This window comes from Gadus chalcogrammus, chromosome 13 (genome assembly GCF_026213295.1).
Source record: "Gadus chalcogrammus isolate NIFS_2021 chromosome 13, NIFS_Gcha_1.0, whole genome shotgun sequence".
Lineage (NCBI taxonomy): Eukaryota > Metazoa > Chordata > Actinopteri > Gadiformes > Gadidae > Gadus > Gadus chalcogrammus.
In genome coordinates this window covers 25378405-25399205 of record NC_079424.1, presented here as the reverse complement: position 1 = coordinate 25399205, position 20801 = coordinate 25378405, and the positions used below count along the sequence as shown (strand labels likewise).

Below are 20801 nucleotides of genomic sequence, written 5' to 3'. Positions count from 1 at the left end.
CAACAGAGCCATACAGCTGAACATAAACACGTTGCCCTAGCTTGTAAATATTTTACTTTAAATAAAATTTGTATGGACTGAAATGAGAATAGTGTTGGTCTGCAAGTGTCAATCACAGCTTTCACAACTGCAAAGGTGTATGTGTGTGTGTGTGTTTGTGTGTGTGTGTGTGTGTGCGTGTCAACATTAACTTTTTCATGAGGCCTTGTCCCTCAGATAAGTACATTTACCTTTCTCTTGTCCAGGCACAAAAGTCACTTTTCCGAGTAAAAATGTGTCATTTTACAATGGTGATAATTGTTCATGTTTTTTGCGAACGGAGAATGCAGAATTCAGACGAGCAAACAGTTGCAATAATTCACACCATGTCAACCACATCACTAAAGCAGCAATATCCCTCCTCTCAATCACATTGGCTCTGAGCAATAACTGTTTAAATCCTCTCACTCACTCACTCACTCACACGCACTTATCGCACACACACAAACAAGCTCACACGCACTCTTTCTCATGCACAACTTACACACACACTCTTCCCAGTTCCCGATTCCCAATGCAATCTTCCCTCTGTGAGCCCAACCCTCTCCCTGTGATTGGACGACACGGTGGATCAGAGTGAGCGTCCGTTAACCTGATGACCACTGATTGGTCAACGAGCAACAGGTGTGGGAACCCTTCCTCTCTCTCTCTCTCTCTCTCTCTCTCTCTCTCTCTCTCTCTCTCTCTCTCTCTCTCTCTCTCTCTCTCTCTCTCTCTCTCTCTCTCTCTCTCGTGTGTAAAGTGGGTCAGTAAGTGCTTCGATTCTACTTACAGTCAGGGCCTTCAACGATGAAGATGTACACCAAAAGTGCAAAAATCCTTTAAGTACATATAAAACAAAATCATGAAATAACTAAAGCAACGGCTTTTAGGTGTTACACTATAAAGACAAGAGATATCGATAGATAGAGGATATCTCTCAGATAGCACTTGTTATGCTACCATTACATCTGCACTTTATTACGTCTCCTATTGCACTCCTACCATCCCTGGAGAGGGACCCCTCTTCTGGGTTCCTTCTCCAGGTTCCCTGACATTAGGGGGGGTTTTCCTGCCCTTTGGGGGGCTAGGGTCAGGGGGCGTCCTTTAAGAAGCGGCCTGTGAAGCCCTTCAGATCTCTGGTCCAGGGCGTTCTAAACTGTTTGACCTGATGGGGATGTGGTGTTTCAAGGCTGCTCGGACGGCCGGGGAGTTTCCCCCACAGAGCCATCCCCCCAAATACAGACATGTTGCCATGGCTGAGAATATATTGTGAAATACACACACACACCACACACCACACACCACACACACACCCACACACACACACACACACACACACACACACACACACACACACACACACACACACACACACACACACACACACACACACACACACACACACACACACACACACACACACACACAGACCACAGATAACTAGGCAAGGGTGTAGCGTCCTATAGCTCTACGTATCTGGATATGCAGCGGTGCAAAGGAGGAAATGAAGATAAATAAGTTTCTTCATTGCTATTAGTATGTAAGCCTTATAATGAAGGTTTAATAAAATAATTCTCAACAGCTTGATTTTTTATTATCCTTCATTCCCATAACTATATTAGCCTTGTTATAAAGGATAATGATGATAGTTTGACGATATTCTCTTGCAATACAAAATAGCTTGTTGAATAGATCTGGTTAAGATTATCTGGTTCAGTGAGATCTATTCTAGTTTCCCCCAACAGCCGAACAATAACATGTTGCCCTGGCTTGTAAATATTTTACTGAAAATAAAATTAGTATGGACTGAATTGAGAATAGTGTTGGTCTACAAGTGTCCATCACAGCTTGCACAACAGCAAAGGTGTGTGTGTGTGTGTGTGTGTGTGTGTGTGTGTGTGTGTGTGTGTGTGTGTGTGTGTGTGTGTGTGTGTGTGTGTGTGTGTGTGTGTGTGTGTGTGTGTGTGTGTGTGTGTGTGTGTGTGTGTGTGTGATTGTGTGTGCGTGTGTTTATGAGGCCTTGCTCCTGGGATAAGTACATTTACCTTTCACTTGTCATGGCACAAAAGTCACTCTTCCGATTGTCATTTTACAATAGTAATAATTGTTCATGTTGTTTGCGAACGGAGAATGCAGAATTCAGACGAACAAACAGTTGCAATAATTCACACCATGTCAACCACATCACTAAAACAGCCATAACCCTATGTTATACCTATGTACGTTGTGTATTTATATTCAATGAAAAATAATCTTGTGTCTGTTTGTGCTTGCAGGAGTCCGTGTGTCAACTGAAGACATCTGATAAGAGTGTCTTCACTCTGATAAGAGTGTCACCACTGTCACTTCCTGACACTGATGATATCAGATTGCAGGCTGACGACTCCTCAGAATTAAAACATGCGACGTGTTTTTTCCAGCTGATATAGCAGAACCGACTCCTGAGAGCAGACGTATCTGAAGCTGTCAGGGAGGAACCATGGCTACCATCTCTGAACCGGACCCTGGACTCTCTGAGGAACCTGAGGACACGTCTTTGGACCGGAGGGAGCGCAAGAGAAGATTTGGTAGGTGCCCTTTAGAGAGGAGTTAAAATAGATAATCCATTAAAAAAAACGTCTTTTCATCTGCATACATTTGAAATGTACTTTTAGAAAACGTTTTTAGCCAAAGGGACCGACCTGATGAACCAGCGACCCTACAGACAGATTTATTCTCCTAATTAACGACATGTGTGTGTTCGAGACAAAAAGCTCACATTAACCTTCCTATACGTGTGATTACGCCCATGAGTTACGGACTACTGATAGGCATCTCAAGTAGTTGTGTGTTTTATGATATATGTCCGTTATATACGTGGAACAGAGTGCAGAGTAACTTTAGGGAGCAGAACACAAGTTTAGTTTTTTCATGACTTATTATTAATGGTAGTGCAACGTGAAATTAGAGTGACTATGGTTTATGTAATCAACAATTTTGTCTTTTAATAATGGCTGCTCATTTAACTGAAGTGATATCAGGTGTACTTATGAATTTAACATAATTCTATAAAGTTTGTCATTCATATGAACATATCTTAAATTATCCCACAAAACATGTCCCCATATTTTCTGCGTGGGCCGATGTGAAAGACCCTGGTGACACGCAGGCCACATGTTGTCCCCCCTCCATTACTGTGTGTGTACGTATGTGATTCTGTGTGTATTACTGTATAACTATGTGCGCGTATATGACAATAATGAGGGAATAATAACATGTATGCTAGAGACCAGTACTTGCTCTGCTTAAGTGTGTTCTAAACACGAGAGCCACAGTACCAGTCATCACTTACTGAGGTGTTCTCAGTAGAGGTCTTCAGGTGTTTCTTCAAGACGGGGAGGGATTCTGCAGACCGTAGGGAGTCTGGACTGTGAATGACAGCCACGCAGTATGAATATATCAGTGTGTACATTACTCTGTGTGTCCGTGTGTGTGTGCTTGAGTGCGTTTGTGAGTCTGTGTGCAGTCGAAGAAAAACATTTCCTTACACTGATGGTATCAGAGTGCAAGCTGATAATTGGTCAGAATGAAAACAAGTGACGTTGTTTTACCAGCTGGTAGAGCAAAGAAGAAGGCTAAGTCCAGACGCCGTGGAAGCCGTCAGAGAGTAACAATGGTCACCATCTCGGACCGGGAGGAGACCAAGAAGAGAAGATTTGGTAGGTGCCCCTTTTATAGAGAATTTAAAAGAAATAATCCAGTCCAAAACAATGATCCAAAAAAGTATGATTTCCTCCAAATACATTTAAGATTTATGTTTAGATTTTTTTTTAGCCAAAGTGACCGTGTGTGTGTGTGTGTGTGTGTGTGTGTGTGTGTGTGTGTGTGTGTGTGTGTGTGTGTGTGTGTGTGTGTGTGTGTGTGTGTGTGTGTGTGTGTGTGTGTGTGTGTGTGTGTGTGTGTGTGTGTGTCCTACTCCTGAACAGCTCTATGGTTTCACATCACTGTCATTGTGAGCATCGGACTGCTGAGTATTCTCCTCATCTCCCTGCGCTTCAGTGAGTCTAATCCTATCCTCCTGAATAGAATTACAATACAGTAATCATATCATTGATTGTATTAATAGCAATGATAATGTTAAATATTGTTTTTGTTAGATTTAGTGATAATAATACGGTTAGCACACATACACCGCACGCACACCCATAAACACAGCATACACACACACAAACAATCCACACACACGTGCACGAACACACACGCACATGCACACACACTGCACACACGGGCGTGCTGATGCAGGCGTTTCAAGACAAGGGCAGCGCAGGACACCGCCTACACACACACCACACACACATGCACACACACACGCACACACATGCACGTGCATACACACACTGCACACACGCGGATGCAGATGTTTCAAGACAACGGCAAGATTGAGATAACAGCCCCGCCGTCGACACACTCTCCCACCTGAGCCTTATGTCCATCAAAGACACTTTTTTGCAAAACCTTATTTTTCTTTAAACATTCTCCATCTCCTTGAGGCTCCAGAAATGTCTTGTGATATTGAAATCCCCCCTCCCCCTTGCCGACTGTATTAGCTGTTTTATTTTTCTTATGTTTTATGTGTAGGCTATGTGTGACTGTAGGCTACTGCTGCTTGTCTTGGCCAGATCACTTGAAGAGATGTTTAATCTCAATGACGCATTCTTCTGTTAAGAAAAAAAAAACATCTCTCACGTCAGGTAGCCACAATCTGTAATCTAGCCCTCACACCCCCCCCCCCCTCACCCTCCCCCCCCCCCCCACACAAGCCTGTGCTTTAGTTCACGAAAGTTAGGTAGGTTGCTGCCTTAGCTGTTGTAACATGAACACATTTTTCAGCTGTTTGTTATTATTATTTCCAACTAACCAATAGTAGTTGCCATGCATTTTTTTTTGTATCAATGCACTTTGAGCCCTGAATAACAGTAAAAGCTATTGAATGATTGATTTGCATGCATAGTCTACTACACTTTCCATTAAACAAATCCCCCAACAGTTAGCTGAACATTATATGGTCGCATCCTTCCACTCCCTGTTTTCTTACCCTGTTTAAACAAGAAATCAACTGCATTTGTCCCAGTGTTTGTGCTATGGGAAATTAAAGGTCCCATGGCATGCTACTTCATGGATGCTTTAATATAGGTATTAGTGGGCCCCAAACACAGTATTTGAAGATGTTCCTGAAATTCAGCCGTGGTGCAGAATTACAGCCACTACGGGCAGTCGCACATTGAGCTTTCCCCAAATGTGCCGTTTCTGTGTCAGTAGCTTTAATGCAAATGAGGAGGAGAGAGGCGGGTCAAGAAGGAGGGTGGGGGTGTGGCCCTGAGCAGCTTGAGGCCAAGGTACCATGCGCTCTGCTTACAGTGGATGTATCGCAATGACGAAGCATACAACAATCAATCCCTTTCTCCTCAATGTCATGGTTCATGTACTTCAGGGAGTCAAAGCCAAAGTTCCTTTCCCCCAATTCCTTCTCAACCATGGCGGAGATAACCCCAACTACAGTCTGGTTGTGGAATTACTAGGGACGTCAAAGAACCGACGTTTTATGCGCCATAGCATCAAAGCAGAACGGTTATCCAAACTACAAAGCACCACACATGTGGCGCTCGCATGGTCGTAGCTCATTGTCCGATTGGCAGGCCGAATTTTCTGGGCGGGCCAGTCAGAGAAAGGGGAGGTAACTTGGCCCCTTATGACGCCCATATGGGGCCACATTACAAATCAGCGCCCCTTAGCTTCCATTTTTTTTAGAGGCGAGCAGGATACCTAGTGCTCGTTTTACACCGAACGCAAGTTTTAGCCACTGGGAGACGATAGGCAGGCTAGGGGAACTCATATTAATGTTAGAAAACCTCATAAAGGGAGATTTTCATGCCATGGGACCTTTAAGCAATAAAATACACTCTCCTTCTCCAGTATCGTTCGCGACACCCTTCTTCTTCGTCTTTTCTTGAATTTGTCTCTAACTCATGCTCTAATCTTTCATTGATCGATTCTTCGGATGTTGTGAATGCAACAGAATATATATGATGCATCGTTGCAGTAACATTTAAGATGATGGCGATGAGTTCTGCCCGTTCTGCCTCCGTGCTGTCTGCGGTCAAACCAAAACAAACTACAGTGTCAGCGGCCGCACTTATCCCGCCTCTTGCGAACTTCGACCATGCGTCCAATCCCGCCCTTTGCAAGCCCACCCCCCTAGATTCTGCTGATGTCTGAACGACATCGATGCCCGCAGATAAAGCATCAAGTGTGAAAAACCCTCAGGGTCGAATCTTCTGATATACAAATACGGCAAACTTAAAAATATTATGCTTGCTTCATGAAGTTAGGAGAAAATTGTTATGCTTGCTTCGTTACGTTATAGGTGAACCAATATATTATACGTTGTAACATTATAGGCAATTCTTTTTTTTAATATTTAATTATATTACATTATGCGCTCAGAAATTAAATAGAATATCGACAGTAACATTTAAGATGATGGCGATGAGTTCTACCCGTTCTGCCTCCGTGCTGAACGGGCAGTTTCATATTATTAGCTATGGGTTTAAAAACTACTAGAGGTTGAGCGCAGGCAACGCACACACGGACACTCTAGTCTTACTTCTATATAATAGCAGGCCTGTCGCACCAGTTACTCAAGTTGTTCAGTGTGCACGTGCCAAGCAGCCTGCAGCTCTCACACACACACAGCACACGCAAACGCATACATACACCGCAAGCACGCACATACACACCGCATCCACACACACCGAACAAACACACCACACACATACGCAGCTGTGCACAAACATACACGGAATCACACACACACGCACGCACACACACCACTAGCCAATACAAAGGCAGCGACACACTCGCCCAGGTAAGAGGTTATGTTTTAACCGTAACGGCTCCGCCATCGACACACGCGCAGGTAAGAACAAACACGCACGCACACACACCGCAGCGACACTCGCCCAGGTAACACGTTATGTTTTCAAACATAACGGCTCCGTCATCGACACACGCGCCCAGGTAAGACCACACACGCACACACCGCGACTCGCCCAGGTTAGACGTTATTTTTTTAAACATCTTACTGCTATAGAATAGCAGGCCTGTCGCACAGGTGAAGGTGCGTCCACACCAAACGCGAAGGGGCGACATGACTCCATACAAATTCAACGTAGAGACTCGATCAAAGGCCGGGCCTTTGATCAAGCGTTTGTGTTCTTTTTGTCTCATTGCTTTATTGGGCTAATCTGAGGAGAAATCTATGCCATAAACAGAAATATTATAGGCCTTTATTACACGGGTCTTCTCAATGCCGTGGAACGCTCCGTTCACTTGCATGGGTATTAGTCCGGTAACTTGTCAACCCCAGCGGCAGACTATTTCACTGCTGATCAACACTACGAATGCTGGTAACGAATAAATTGTGAAAAGACACACCATGTGAAGTTATTTTCCAAATAAGATTTGAAAAACTTTGGAAGTTTATTTAGAACACTATTTACATGGTTTCGGAGTAGAACACTTTGACATTTGAATACAGTTCAGCGAGAAAGGCGACGAAGAATAAGAAGGGGGCGTTCCAGTCTGCGTGAAGGGGAACCCCCACCACACGAGAACGCCCATTTGTGTCTGCAGTGGGATGATCATAGATATATATAGAACACTAGATACGTCACGGCAATGTTGAGCTCCGGTCGGCTGACGGCCACCGCGGCGGCCATCTTGAATGGGTCAACCCGCTGTCTAGTGCATTACACCATATGGAAAATTCATACAAAGATGTAGCAAATTTGAGCGGTGATGGCTCAGTGGATGACACTAAAAACATCATAGTTGATATTCCATGTTTGATTTTAAGATTTTTTTTTTTCCTCTATGTTATACAAGAAACACACTTTTTAACACATGACATTTATATGTTAAAAAGTGTGTATATATATATATATGTATATGTGTGTGTATATACACATATATATATACACACATATATGTATATATGTAACTATATATATATAGTTATATATAACTATATATAATTATAAAGTGATTCCCTCTGATCTGGTTTGTACTGAACGACGGTGTACACACTTGAAAGCAGCACAATGAACTGGCATTGTTTTTTTTTGAGAAATGAGCTGTGAACATATATATCTATGGCTGTCTGACAGTCTGAGAATACCTACTCAAGACCCACACAAGATGGCGGCTCCGTGTGCCGCGGCTGAGAGGGGCGTGGCGTATCTAGTGTTCTATATATATCTATGGGGATGATATTGAAATATTTGAACTTCACCGCGACATTCGTGTGATGACAGCCAATCAGCATTCAACGGCTACTGAGTGACATAACGTAACAGCCAATCAGCTTTCAACAGCGTGGCCACTGAGGGACGTAACGTAACAGCCAATCAGCGTTCAACAGCGTGGCCACTGAGTGAAGTAACGTAACAGCCAATCAGCTTTCAACCGGCCAACCGTTCCCTGCAGTGCCGACCGGGTGAACCGCAGCATGGAGGAGAAGGGATTGTTGCCGTTTGTACTCCCGGAGCTCTATCTATAATAGTATATAATATGATATAAATGTAATATATAATATTACGGCCAGAAGCTGTGTGAGCCTCCGGACGGCCGTAGCGCGTCGGGATTGGGCTTCGAGGGGTTTGTTTACCGGCGTTGCTAGGGTTACCGGTCCTGTGTGTTCCAACGGTTTATTAGCGGTGGTATCTAATAAATCGCTGTCTAATCAATACTTCATTCACTGCCTCTTCCGTGGTCATTACGATATTATGGACCGACTGCATCTGGTTCTCCGCCGTCCCTCCCTCTTCCACAACAGGTAGAGACATGCTACGGTGGTTATCTCGGCCGTGGTTCACAATGAATTGGCATGAAGCTCCGTTGGCGGGCAAAAGATGCTTGCTTCATAACGTAGAGAGGAAATTATTATGCTTGCTTCATTACGTTATAGCTGAACCTAAATGTTATACGTTGTAACATTATAGGTAAAATGTAATTATATTATGTGCTCATAAATGTGTTACATTATCGACTGGGGTTTCCACATTATAGCTATGGGTTTAATTACAACTAGAGGCTGAGCGTGCAATGCGCGCGCTCAACCTGTAATAAAAGCAATGATAATGATCATTATTGTATTTGTTAGAATTTGTGTTAGGCCTACTAATATGAATAATTGTAACAATAGCAACGATAATGATATTGATAACTGTAGTTATTGCTATTTTAATTAGTATTAATATTATTAATACTAATAATATTAATTATTAGTATTAATAATTATGGACTTTGTGTTTGGTTGGCTGTGGGTCCTGTGATGCTTAGAGACGATGTTGTTCTGTTTTAGAGCTCATATCTTCTGTATTCCTCTGTCCTGTCCTAGACTCACCGTCACCCTGGAAAGAGGGGAGAGAGCACTTACTGGATGAACTCGGTGAGGGTTTTATCCAATTTATTAAATCAATCGCGTCATTAACATTCATTTCAAAAATAATAATAATAATAATAATAATAATAAATTTTATTTATAATGCACTTTATATTCAAGAATCTCAAAGTGCTACAGAGAAAAAAATACCAAAAAAACTATTGAAAGGGGGGAACCTCAAAGAAAGTTTAGCTAAATGCTCTTTTAAAGAGATGGGTTTTGAGGTTCCGTTTAAAAAGAGCTGTAGTCTGTGGAGCCCTCAGGTGGTCAGGGAGGGCGTTCCATAGTCTAGGGGCAGCAGCAGAAAAGGCCCGATCACCCATGGTGCACAGCTTCGTATGTCGGGTTTGGAGGGTGTGAGTGGATCCTGAACGGAGTGTACGTGAGTTTGTCGGGGGGGTGAGGAGTTCCTGAAGGTAGAGGGGGGCAAGTCCGTGAAGGCACGGACTTCAAAAACACCCTCTGCTTCTGTGATTCATATTGTGGTCTACTAAGGTCAGGTTTCTATTGTCGTCTATTGAGGTCATGCTTCTATGTGGTCTGTTAAGGTCAGGTCTCAGGGTTGTGTGTCCGTAACGAAGACCGTAAGATAAGCAGTTCTCTGTTTGTTCAGGATGTTCTTTTACATTCAACAGATGAATTGACGCTTCAGGGCTGGATGCTTCACGACAAGAGTCTCTACCGTGTTTCTACCACTAAGAAGGGCTGGAGGGCCAGTAGAGAAGACTGTCAGAAGAGAAAGGCAGACCTGGTGGTCATCAACAGCAGAGAAGAACTGGTGTGTGTGTGTGTGTGTCTGTGTGTGTGTGTGTGTGTGTGTGTGTGTGTGTGTGTGTGTGTGTGTGTGTGTGTGTCTGCGTGTGTATGTGTGTGTGTGTGTGGTGTGTGTGTGTGTGTGTGTCTGTGTGTGTGTGTGTGTGTGTGTGTGTTTGTGTGTGCATGTGTTCATCTGTGTTGCCTAACAACAGATGCTATTACCTTTGGAAACAGGCGTTTGTCAGCAGATTGATGGATACTTCCTGGATTGGACTGAGTGATCGAGAGAAAGAGGGGACCCACAAGTGGGTGGATGGTACCCCCATGACCTCAAGGTAAGGCTGAAGACTCTGTTCAGCAGCATCTCTTCTCTGAAAGTGACAGACTGACCTCCACTGTCTCCTCCTCGTGGTTCTCAGTTGGAGACACGTTAAACCACGCGATGACGGCGGAGCAAGAGACTGCGTCGTAGCAGGGGAGGACGGCTGGTCTGAAGAACCGTGTAACAGACTGCACCACTGGATCTGTGAGAAGGTCCTAGACCTGGATCATCTGGAGGCTGAGCGGAACAAAGAGGGTCCGTAGACTTTGTTTGTGTTCATGAGTGGAGAACGGTTCCTCCTTTCTGTTCTCTGTGCCGTAGATACAGTAAATACACTCTTTAAGAGTTGAAAGGTTGTTGGATGTGTTTAGGTCTACAAAGGTCAGGTTTATATTGTGGTCTACTGAGGTCAGGTTTCTATTGTGGTCTAGTGAGGTCAGATCACAAGGTTCAACCCTTTCTGGGTTCACCTGCACTAGTTTCTATTGGAGCTGCTGAACGGTTTGGCGTTCTTCTCTTCAAGCTCCGCCCCTGACCCGTTAATCTCTTTGTGGAGTGACTTCCCCTCCCTGGGTAATCTTTGTAGACAATGCTGTGATACTCAATCATGTATGAAAAGGCAGGCCAGAATACTGGGTGTGAATCCCCTGGGTCGCCCTCTAGTGGACAGGTGTCAGGAGAGAGTGAAGGCAGTGTCTGACGCTGCATCTCTAGATCCGTGTTGTAGACGTTCACTCCTCTCCTCCTGGTTTCTTCAGGTTCAGTGATGCTCACGGAGGAGGAGGAGGAGCATCACAGAGTTCCACTCCTCTACCCACGTGTTGCCCGTGGGCCAAACGGCCCGCTACACCTGCCACGCCGGCGGCACGCCGGAGCCCACAGTAGAGTGGCTCCACAACGGCAGGCCCCTGGAGAGGGACGGCAGAGACGACCAATCAGAGGCCTGGGTGGAGAGGGGCTTCCTCTTCGTCAGAGGTGGGAGGTACGGCGTGAACACGGTCTGCTGCATGGCGAGCAACAGCGCTGGCACGGCCAATCACAGCGCTGAGCTGCTTGTCTTTGGTAAGTCCTGGATCCAAGGAGAGATGTTTGTTGTTGATGTAGCAATAGTGTAACTATCATCACATGACCCCCCCCCCCCACACATGTCATGTTCAGGAGAACAGTACTAGTGATGAATGAGTGTATTCATAACACTGTTGTTGATGTTTTCATAACATTGTTGTTGATGTTTTCATAATATTGTTGTTGATGTGTTCATAACGTTATTGCTGAGGTGTGTGTATCTATGTATGTGTACATATCAGGGTTTTTTCTAGAAAAAATTCACAAGGGGGAAAACATCAATGGCGAGGGAGCAAAGCGATGGCAGTTTAACGTTATTAACAGTCTGTCCTAACGGAGGGGAAGGTGTCCACAGGACAGGGCGTTATCAGCAGGGTTATCAGCAGGGCGGTGCGGAGCTTTTGAAAATTTGAGGTAGAAATGGATCATTCTGAGGCTTGTGAAGGACCAGTATGTTGACTCGTATAGTAAGGCCAAATTACTCAAAATGGCTAAGTTACCATAGATGCAGAACATTACATACAGTAATGTATATAGAAAAAAAAACACGTACTTCGGGAACCTGCTGGAAGAACACTTTATCTTTATTATTTAAATTTCTTCTCAGACACTCTCAGATTCACTGAACTGATAAATTTGGTTCGGGAGAAGAGATAAAAGCCCGCCTACACTGTAAACTGATTGGTTGACTTACCGATCCAGGCCAATCAGGAGGCGCCTGAGGCTCACGTGCACACTGCCTCATGCACAGTTTCTAGATCCCTCTCTGTTGTGCTGCGCGCTCGCTACACAGATGCGAACGGGGTTAGGAGCACGTCTGTCTCCTGTGCGCGGTCTTGCTCGCTCGCTCTCCATTCCGGGAGATTTTAAGTAATTTAAAATTTTCGACAAGGAGGCGCTGGGTTGAAACATTAAAACATTTCCCGGTTTAGATTAACCCCTGACATATGTACATGTATGTATGTGTTCATATCTATGTATATGTACACAGAGTGTAGGAGAACAGTGCTAGTGATGATGATGATGATGAGGATGAAGAGCGGTTCAGCAGCTCATCATGTCTGGTTCTCCCTCAGATGCCTGTGACCTCACACTGGACCCCAACACGGCCCACAGACTCCTCTCTCTGTCTGAGGACAACAGGAAGGTGACGCTGGTTGATGAGGACCAGTCGTATCCGGATCACCCAGACAGATTTGACTCCTGGCCCCAGGTGTTGGGTAGAGAGGCTCTGACTGGCCGCTGTTACTGGGAGGTAGAGTGGATTGGTATAGGAGTGACATACAGAGGAATCACAAGGAGAGGAGGGAGTGGTGACAGCGGGCTTGGATATAACAACAAGTCCTGGGGTCTTTATTGTTATGATGATCGTTACTCTGCCCGGTACAACGGTAGAGAGACAGTCCTCCCTCTCCACCCCGCTGGCTCCACCAGAGTAGGAGTGTATCTGGACCGGCCTGCTGGCTCTCTGTCCTTCTACAGAGTGTCCCCAGGTGGAGGAGGGTCCTCAGACACACTGACACACATCCACACCTTCTGGTCCTCCTTCACCCAGGAGGACCTCCTCCCGGGGGTGTTGGTAGGGTGGGGGGGGGGGGTCCTCAGCCTCTCTGTGTCGGTTGTAGAAACAAAAGGGACCTCCTGACTGAGCATGGCCCCTGCACACACACCTCCTCCCGGGGGTGGGGGTAGACTGGGAGGGGGGGGGGGTCAGCCTCTCTGTGTCGGTTGTAGAAAAAAAGGACCTCCTCCTCTGGGCTCTGTCATCAGCGGTATTTACGTGGCCCCTGCGCGTAAATACACACACACACACACACACACACACACACACACACACACACACACACACACACACACACACACACACACACACACAAGAAGGGTGCTGAGGGGGGCCGCTCCCTCTCTGTGCCTCTCTCTCTCTCTCTCTCTCTCTCTCTCTTTCTCTCTCTCTCTCTCTCTCTCTCTCTCTCTCTCTCTCTCTCTCTCTCTCGTGTCTCTCTCTCTCTCTCTGTGTCTCTCTCTCTCTCCTCTCTCCTCTCTCTCTCTCTCTCCTCTCTCTCTCTCTCTCTCTCTCCTCTCTCTCTCTCTCCTCCTCTCTCTGTCTCTCTCTGTCTCTCTCTCTCTCTCTCTCTCTCTCTCTCTGTCTCTCTCTCTCTGTCTCTCTCCTTCCCTCCCCTCTCTCTCTCTCTCCTCTCTCTCTCCTCCTCTTTCTCCTCTCTCTCCTCCTCTCCCCCTCTCTCCTCTCTCTCCCTCTCCCTCCTCCTTCTCCTCTTCTCTCTCTCCTCCTCCCTCTCTCCTCTCCTCTCTTCTCTCTCCTCTCTCTCTTCTCTCTCTCTTCTCCTCTCCTCTCCTCTCTTCTCTTCTCTCTCTCTCTCTCTCTCCCTCTCTCTCTCTCCCTCTCTTCTTTGAAGTATAGCATGATAAACCATGAAAAGGCTTAAGATCTCTCTTGAATTGTACATAAAATACCTATTGATGGTCAATGTTTGTATAATTTCAGACGGCACCAATTTTGGTCTTAAGGGCTCTGATATAATTTTATCATAATCCTGATTTACAACCTGATTTAAAGCAGATTTTATATTTTATTCATAATAACCAAGAGGTTTATGGCATAGTGTTGCATGTTGTGGATTACTTAAGACTGAATTTTGATTTTTCGGAACCAAACGGCCGCAGAACATGTTCAGTTATTAAAGATACGTGCTCACCTGTTGATGATTTGTAAAGTCTGCTGCTTCTATTGTTTTAGTCCTCGTGTTTATTGTGCACATGTAAGGGACTATTTTTCTGTCTTATTTGTTAATGAAGCATAATTGTAATAAACAACTCAGTGGATCCAACTGAATGTTCTCGTGTGTTCAGTCGATGATTTCTTGTTTTATTAGTGAATAATGCTTCCATAAGTGCCTTAAGAATAATAATATATTAATCAGAAATTATAAATAATACATTAAATGTTATTCCGATTTTATTCTGGGACCTCCTCCCTGGGTTTCGTTTTGGGGGGGGTGCCTCAGTGTCTCTTTGTCAGTTGTAGAAAGAAACCACAGACAGACGGCCGGACAATCTCTCTGTCTATATTAATCAGAAATTATGAATAGAACAACAAATGTTTTTCCGATATTATTCCCGGACCTCCTCCCTGGGCTTTGTTTTGGGGGGGGGGGGGGGTGCCTCAGTGTCTCTTTGGGATAATGTTGCATGTTGTAAATGACTTTAAACTGAATCTTGATTTTTTGTGTTTAGTTGGGAAGCAAGCGGCCGCAGAACATGTTCAGTCATTAAAGATACGTGCTCACCTGTTGATGATTTGTAAAGTCTGCTGCTTCTATTGTTTTAGTCCCCGTGTTTATTGTGCACATGTAAGGGACTATTTTTCTGTCTTATTTGTTAATGAAGCATAATTGTAATAAACAACTCAGTGGATCCAACTGAATGTTCTCGTGTGTTCAGCCGATGATTTTTGTTTTATTAGTGAATAATGCTTCCATAAGTGCCTTAAGAATAATAATATATTAATCAGAAATTATAAATAAAACATTAAATGTTATTGTATTACTCACTCCATTTAGGCCCACGTTGTATTATATGCACAGACAGACGGCCGGACAATCTCTCTCTGTCTCTCTTTCTCTCTCCCCGTCTCTCTCTGTCTCTCTCTCCCCGTCTCCCCTCCTCCCCGTCTCCCTCCCTCCCCCGGTCTCCCTCGTGATTCAATGAATAATTCACATAATAGACTTTAAAGATAAATGTCTCTTTTATTTAAAACATGTCTTTCATTAACATATTAAGATCAAATTAATAGCATTTCCATCTCACTCAAGATTCAATGCATCTCAGTCGAGTGTGTCTTGACGAGGCTGGCTGCTAGCGCCAGCTTCAGGGGCTGTGGCAGCTCGTACCTGCGAGCTTGCTACCAAACGTTTTGCGTTGAGTTGATATTTAAGGGTTGATGAACTCCGGTGATAGGAAAATTCCTTACTACAGAGATTGCAGATAACGGTGTTGCTGTCTACAGTTCCGTCCGGGAGTTTAAACTTGAACTTTCCGTGCACTGGGCCGAGCAGCGTCGTCTGCCTCCATTTTGTTTCAACGCAAATGACGCACCGGGTCAAAGGGCACTATAGAAGTGCCATTAATGTTTTTTTTTTTTTTTTTTCTGTGATTAATTAATCGAAATGAACGCGTTAATTTGATAGCCCTAATTGTATTCATATTAAAGGTTGTATCAGCGATTCTGATTGAAACATAAAGTATCACATTAATCTGCTTCTTCCTCACGATCCGCTAGCTGCCCTTCCCATAAGCAGGCTGTCAAAAAAACGCGTCTCTCTAGGCAGCCTAGGCTACGAGATCGCACACAGGAACAAATGGTACTACCAACACCTCAAAATCAAAATATACAGTGTTCCAACCAGTCACAGACAAGGGGTGGGTGTTGTGGTGTTTCGCGCTTGTGCACGCGAAGTGGTAGCTACAAATTCCTCTTGCATTTTCATGCACGTTCATGAAAATGCACGTCCATGATCATTTTCAAAACATAGGAGGGAGGGGCTAGCTGGCTCTGTTTTTTTGGAATCTCGCAACGGAAGTCAGGGCAACCAGAATCGCTAATACAACCTTTAACCAAGAGGCGGTGAATCCATCTCGGTGCAGTTCACCTTCTGGCCAACAGGATTAGGGTGAAGGAGACACAGGTGTGTGTGTGTGTGTGTGTGTGTGTGTGTGTGTGTGTGTGTGTGTGTGTGTGTGTGTGTGTGTGTGTGTGTGTGTGTGTGTGTGTGTGTGTGTGTGTGTGTGTGTGTGTGTGTGTGTGTGTGTGTGTGTGTGTGTGTGTGTGTGTGTGTGTGTGTGTGTGTGTGTGTGTGTGTGTGTGTGTGGCGGAGGTGTTGAATGGTTGAAGAGCCTTTGGTGCTCAACACACCACAACAACCAGGCGAAAAGAGAAAGAGACCCAACACCAACCCAACCCCACTGAATGGACACATAATGAAAGGTTCCTTCAAGGTAGGTTTGTACAACCTAATTCATCCTTTCACCACAGTGACTGAATTAGTTTGTGTGGGTGTTAAATAACAAAAATGAACGATGCTAACGTGTTCAATAATTAACCGTCTTCCAGGGGCGCAGGCTTAAACCAGTAGAAACAGAGTGAAGCGTTTGAGTCTGCAGCCGTCAGAGCGGCCATGTTGAGTCACACAGCGCTATGTTAGACGCTGGGGGGGCCATGACGGGGGTTACATCTTGACACGCTAAGACTGTGTGTGTGTGTGTGTGTGTGTACGTGCGTGTTATTGTGTGTGTGTCTGTTTATGTAAGTACGTGTGTGTGTGTGTGTGTGTGTGTTTGTGCGTGCGTGTTCGATGTTTGTGTGTGTGTGTGTGTGTATGTGTGTGTAGCCTCGTAGATGGGTTGGGGGGTCTCCCTCTTCTCAGCGGGGGGAGCGAGAGAGAGAGAGAGAGAGAGAGAGAGAGAGAGAGAGAGAGAGAGAGGGGGAGAGAGAGAGAGAGAGAGGGGGAGAGAGAGAGAGAGAGAGAGAGAGAGAGAGAGAGGGGGAGACAGAGACAGAGAGAGGGGGAGACAGAGACAGAGAGAGAGGGGGAGAGAGAGAGAGAGAGAGAGAGAGAGAGAGACGAGACAGAGACAGAGACAGAGAGAGAGAGAGAGAGAGAGAGAGAGAGAGAGAGAGAGAGAAGAGAGAGAGAGAGAGAGAGAGAGAGAGAGAGAGAGAGAGGGGGGGAGAGAGAGAGGGGGGGAGAGAGAGAGAGAGAGAGAGAGGGGGAGAGAGAGAGAGAGACAGAGAGAGAGACAGAGAGAGAGAGAGACAGAGAGAGAGAGAGAGAGAGAGAGAGAGAGAGAGAGAGAGAGCGAGAGGAGAGAGAGAGAGAGAGAGAGAGAGAGAGAGAGAGAGACAGAGACAGAGACAGAGAGAGAGAGAGAGAGAGAGAGAGAGAGAGAGAGAGAGAGAGGGGGGGGAGAGAGAGAGAGAGGATAGACAGAGGAGACAGAGACAGAGACAGAGACAGAGACAGAGAGGAGAGAGAGAGAGAGAGAGAGAGAGAGAGAGAGAGAGAGAGAGAGAGAGAGAGAGAGAGAGAGAGGAGAGAGAGAGAGAGAGAGAGTGGGGCCCTCACCTCCAGGGCCGGTGAGGGCCCCAGGGGAACCCAGAGAGAGCAGGGCCCCACGGGGGCCGGTGAGGTTGTTGTGGGGGCCCCTGGCGGCCGGCTCCAACAGGCTGTCCCTGTGGTTGAGGCCCAGAGAGAGCACCAGAATCTTGGTGTGGATCTTGGATGTTTATCTCAGACCTGTGTGACGTGTTGCTATATGGCACCGGGATAACTCTCCATGTGGACGTCTGTGTGAGTGTGGGGAAGGAACCGACTCAGGGTTGAGTCACCGATGATCACTACGGGCTGGATGGATCAAATAGTCCAATCCCTAACTTTATGCCCGTAGGATCGTGTCTGGTCCTTTTGAACATCGTCTTGTTCGGTCGAGGCTTCGGGTCGGTGGTTCCACTCGGCCGTCGGCGCTCGGGAGTGATGGTGAGGGGACTTAACGAGGCCGAATTAAGGACGTGGTGGAGTCTAAGCTGCACAGTGCGCTGTGAAGGGTGTGCTCGTGGACTGGACGGACAGCGGAGGAGACTTGGTGTTATTAGAGGGGGCTTCAGATTGGGATTGCATGATGTAGTCAGGGTCCAGGGCCCCGGACCCCGGGGAGCTTACAGTCCCAGGATGTGTTGTGCTGTGTTTGGTGTCCAGTGTATGTTGTCAGGCTGAGTGGTGAAGGTGTCGTGGGGAGTTTCTAGTAGGGGACTGAGATCAGTGACTATGTAGCTGTTGAGTGGCGTAGGTTGGGAGTGGGAGTGGTTGGATGCAAGTGTCTGGATGGAGTGAGGGGGAACTCTGGAGAGAGGGTGGTGTATGGTGGTGTGTTGGTTGTTGCTCGGTCCTCTGAGACGGAGGTTCATCTGGTGAGAGGATTTCTGACTGACGTGGGCCTAAATAGAGTGATCTAGGGTGTGTGTGGGTGCTGGTTGGGGAGGCAGAGGGAGGGGGGAGGGGGGGGATCTGTGTGGCTGAGTGTGGGCTGTGGAGGTGTCGGTGAGGGGAAGGTCCAGGCTCGAGGTGGGGTGGTATGGGGACAGTGTTTCCCCTACCAGAAAAAAAAAAAAAAAAAATGAAAAAAGAATAATGCGGTGTCGCGCTGTGCGCAGATTATGCCCCATCATAACGGACAATCTGACAGCATTAAGTTATATCATCATTAGCATGGCACTGTCACACTAAATCTGTACCGGCTGACAAATTTGTACCGGGCGCGTCATCAATACGTAATCCATTCCAAACCTGCCCGGCAACAGATGATCAGATGATTAGAACCTTTCGAATGACGTGAAAGGTTCACGAACATTCGCGAACCTTCTATCTAGCGATCCGTTATCTGTATTGTGCTATTTCGTCCTTGACCTGCTTTAAACACTCAGTTTACTTGCTAAATTTGATTAAACAATGAAATACAATACAAATATAAAGTAAAAACAAGTGTTATCTAGCGATCCGTTAACTGTACTATGTTATTTTGTCTTTGGCAACATGAGCGCGAATGTTTTTTGAAACCTGCCCGGCAACGGACGACGCGATCATCTGTTGCAGGCAGGTTTGGAATGGATTACATATGGATGACGCTCCCGGTACAAATTTGGCAGCCGGTACAAATTTAGTGTGACAGCACCACCAAAAATTGTATTGTAAATAAAATTAGTTTGTTGTTAATAACGTGTTTATTGAATCATTATCAACTTGTGATGGCGAAGCAAGTGTTTTACATGGAAATAACCAACAAATACTCTAGCATTCCGTGAAAAAATTATAAAAAAATCACACTATCAGCTCTTACCACCGGGCCTAAAAAAAATTCTAGGGGAAACTGGTCGGTATGGGGGAGGGGGGGAGTAGGTTGAGGGGGTGTGGGTTGGTAATGAGTGGTGAGTGAGGGGCGGACGGTGTATGGAGTAGTGTGTGTTCTAGTTGATGTAAGGTGGTGGGTAATAGTCTGTGGCCCAATCTCTTGTGTGCCCAGTTGGTAGTGATCTTAAGTGAGAGTGTGTTGGTGGGCTGGGGTGTTTGTGTGAGTTGGTCTATTGTGTGTGTGTAGTGTTCTTTTAGGATCAACGTGTCATTGTGCATCCAGGTGTTGGTGTTGTCATTATTTCTTTGTGATGTGGTGTCTGTGGGTGATGGGTTTGATGAAGTGTGATCATTTGTGGACCTGTCGTAACATCCCCCTGGGGAGTTCCCGGGAGGACACCGCTCTGTCCGCTGTGTCCCTGTGGTGCAGGGCCTGGAGTATTTTAAAATATACTTTGTCTTTTCCACGGGTGGGGCAATCTGGTGCAATGTACCGGGTGTGTGTTGGTGGTGGTGGGAGGAGTGGACGGGTGGATGGTGGAGGTGGTCTTTGTGGTCTGAGTGGTTGTGTGTGTGGGTGTGTTGGTGTGGGTCTGGTGTGTTCTGTGGTTTGATATGTGTGTGTGGGTCTATTGTGGTGATGGTGGGTGTGTGGGGGTCTATACGGAAGGCTGGGGGGTCTATAACGGGATGTAGGTGTGGGAGGTAGCGTGCGTCTGTTGTGTGCGTGGTAGTGTGGCTGTGTGGTGTTGGTGCGATTGGTGTAGGTAGGCCTCCAGCTGACGGTGACGGTGGTGGTCCCGTGGTGGGTAGCCGGAGAGGGTGGTGGTCCCGTGGTGGGTAGAGGCGACGGCAGGACGGTCCCTGGTAACTGCTGACGGTGACACAGCCAACGGGCCCATAGAAACACACTTCTATTGGAAAGGATGAAAAGTACATCAGAGTAAATAAAAGGGGGGATCTGAGGACCCCGCCCGCACACACACACGCATAGGAGTATATATATATATATATATATATATATATATATAAACACATGTGTTCTGTTACATGTATGTTTTCTCCTGTGTAATTCAGTCTTCAGTGTAATTCAGTCTATTGATGGTCCTGTGATGCCATCTACTGGCGAACTTTGGTATTTTTCTGGAACACGTTCTGATATGCATTCCTTGCACTCCATTACACTCCATTCACTTGATCGGAAAGCATGGTACTCACACTCGTCTTCATAATTGCG

General features: G+C 45.9%; 1 protein-coding gene across 3 annotated transcripts in view; it reads left to right on the top strand.

The window, feature by feature from the left end:
* Positions 1-20801, top strand: part of LOC130401541 (uncharacterized) — a 191568-nt gene that overhangs the window by 9225 nt on the left and 161542 nt on the right. Inside the window, exons 4-11 of one of the 3 annotated variants that reach the window (XM_056605362.1) lie at positions 2442-2588; positions 3615-3719; positions 3987-4058; positions 9458-9508; positions 10138-10280; positions 10493-10593; positions 10678-10835; positions 11339-11642. In XM_056605362.1, coding sequence (XP_056461337.1) covers positions 2501-2588; positions 3615-3719; positions 3987-4058; positions 9458-9508; positions 10138-10280; positions 10493-10593; positions 10678-10835; positions 11339-11628 — 1008 coding nt within the window. In that variant the 5' untranslated portion in view covers positions 2442-2500 and the 3' untranslated portion in view covers positions 11629-11642. Of the gene's footprint in view, positions 1-2297; positions 2589-3614; positions 3720-3986; positions 4059-9457; positions 9509-10137; positions 10281-10492; positions 10594-10677; positions 10836-11338; positions 11878-20801 lie in introns of those variants that run through there. The other 2 variants (XM_056605360.1, XM_056605361.1) reach the window with 2 other exon arrangements.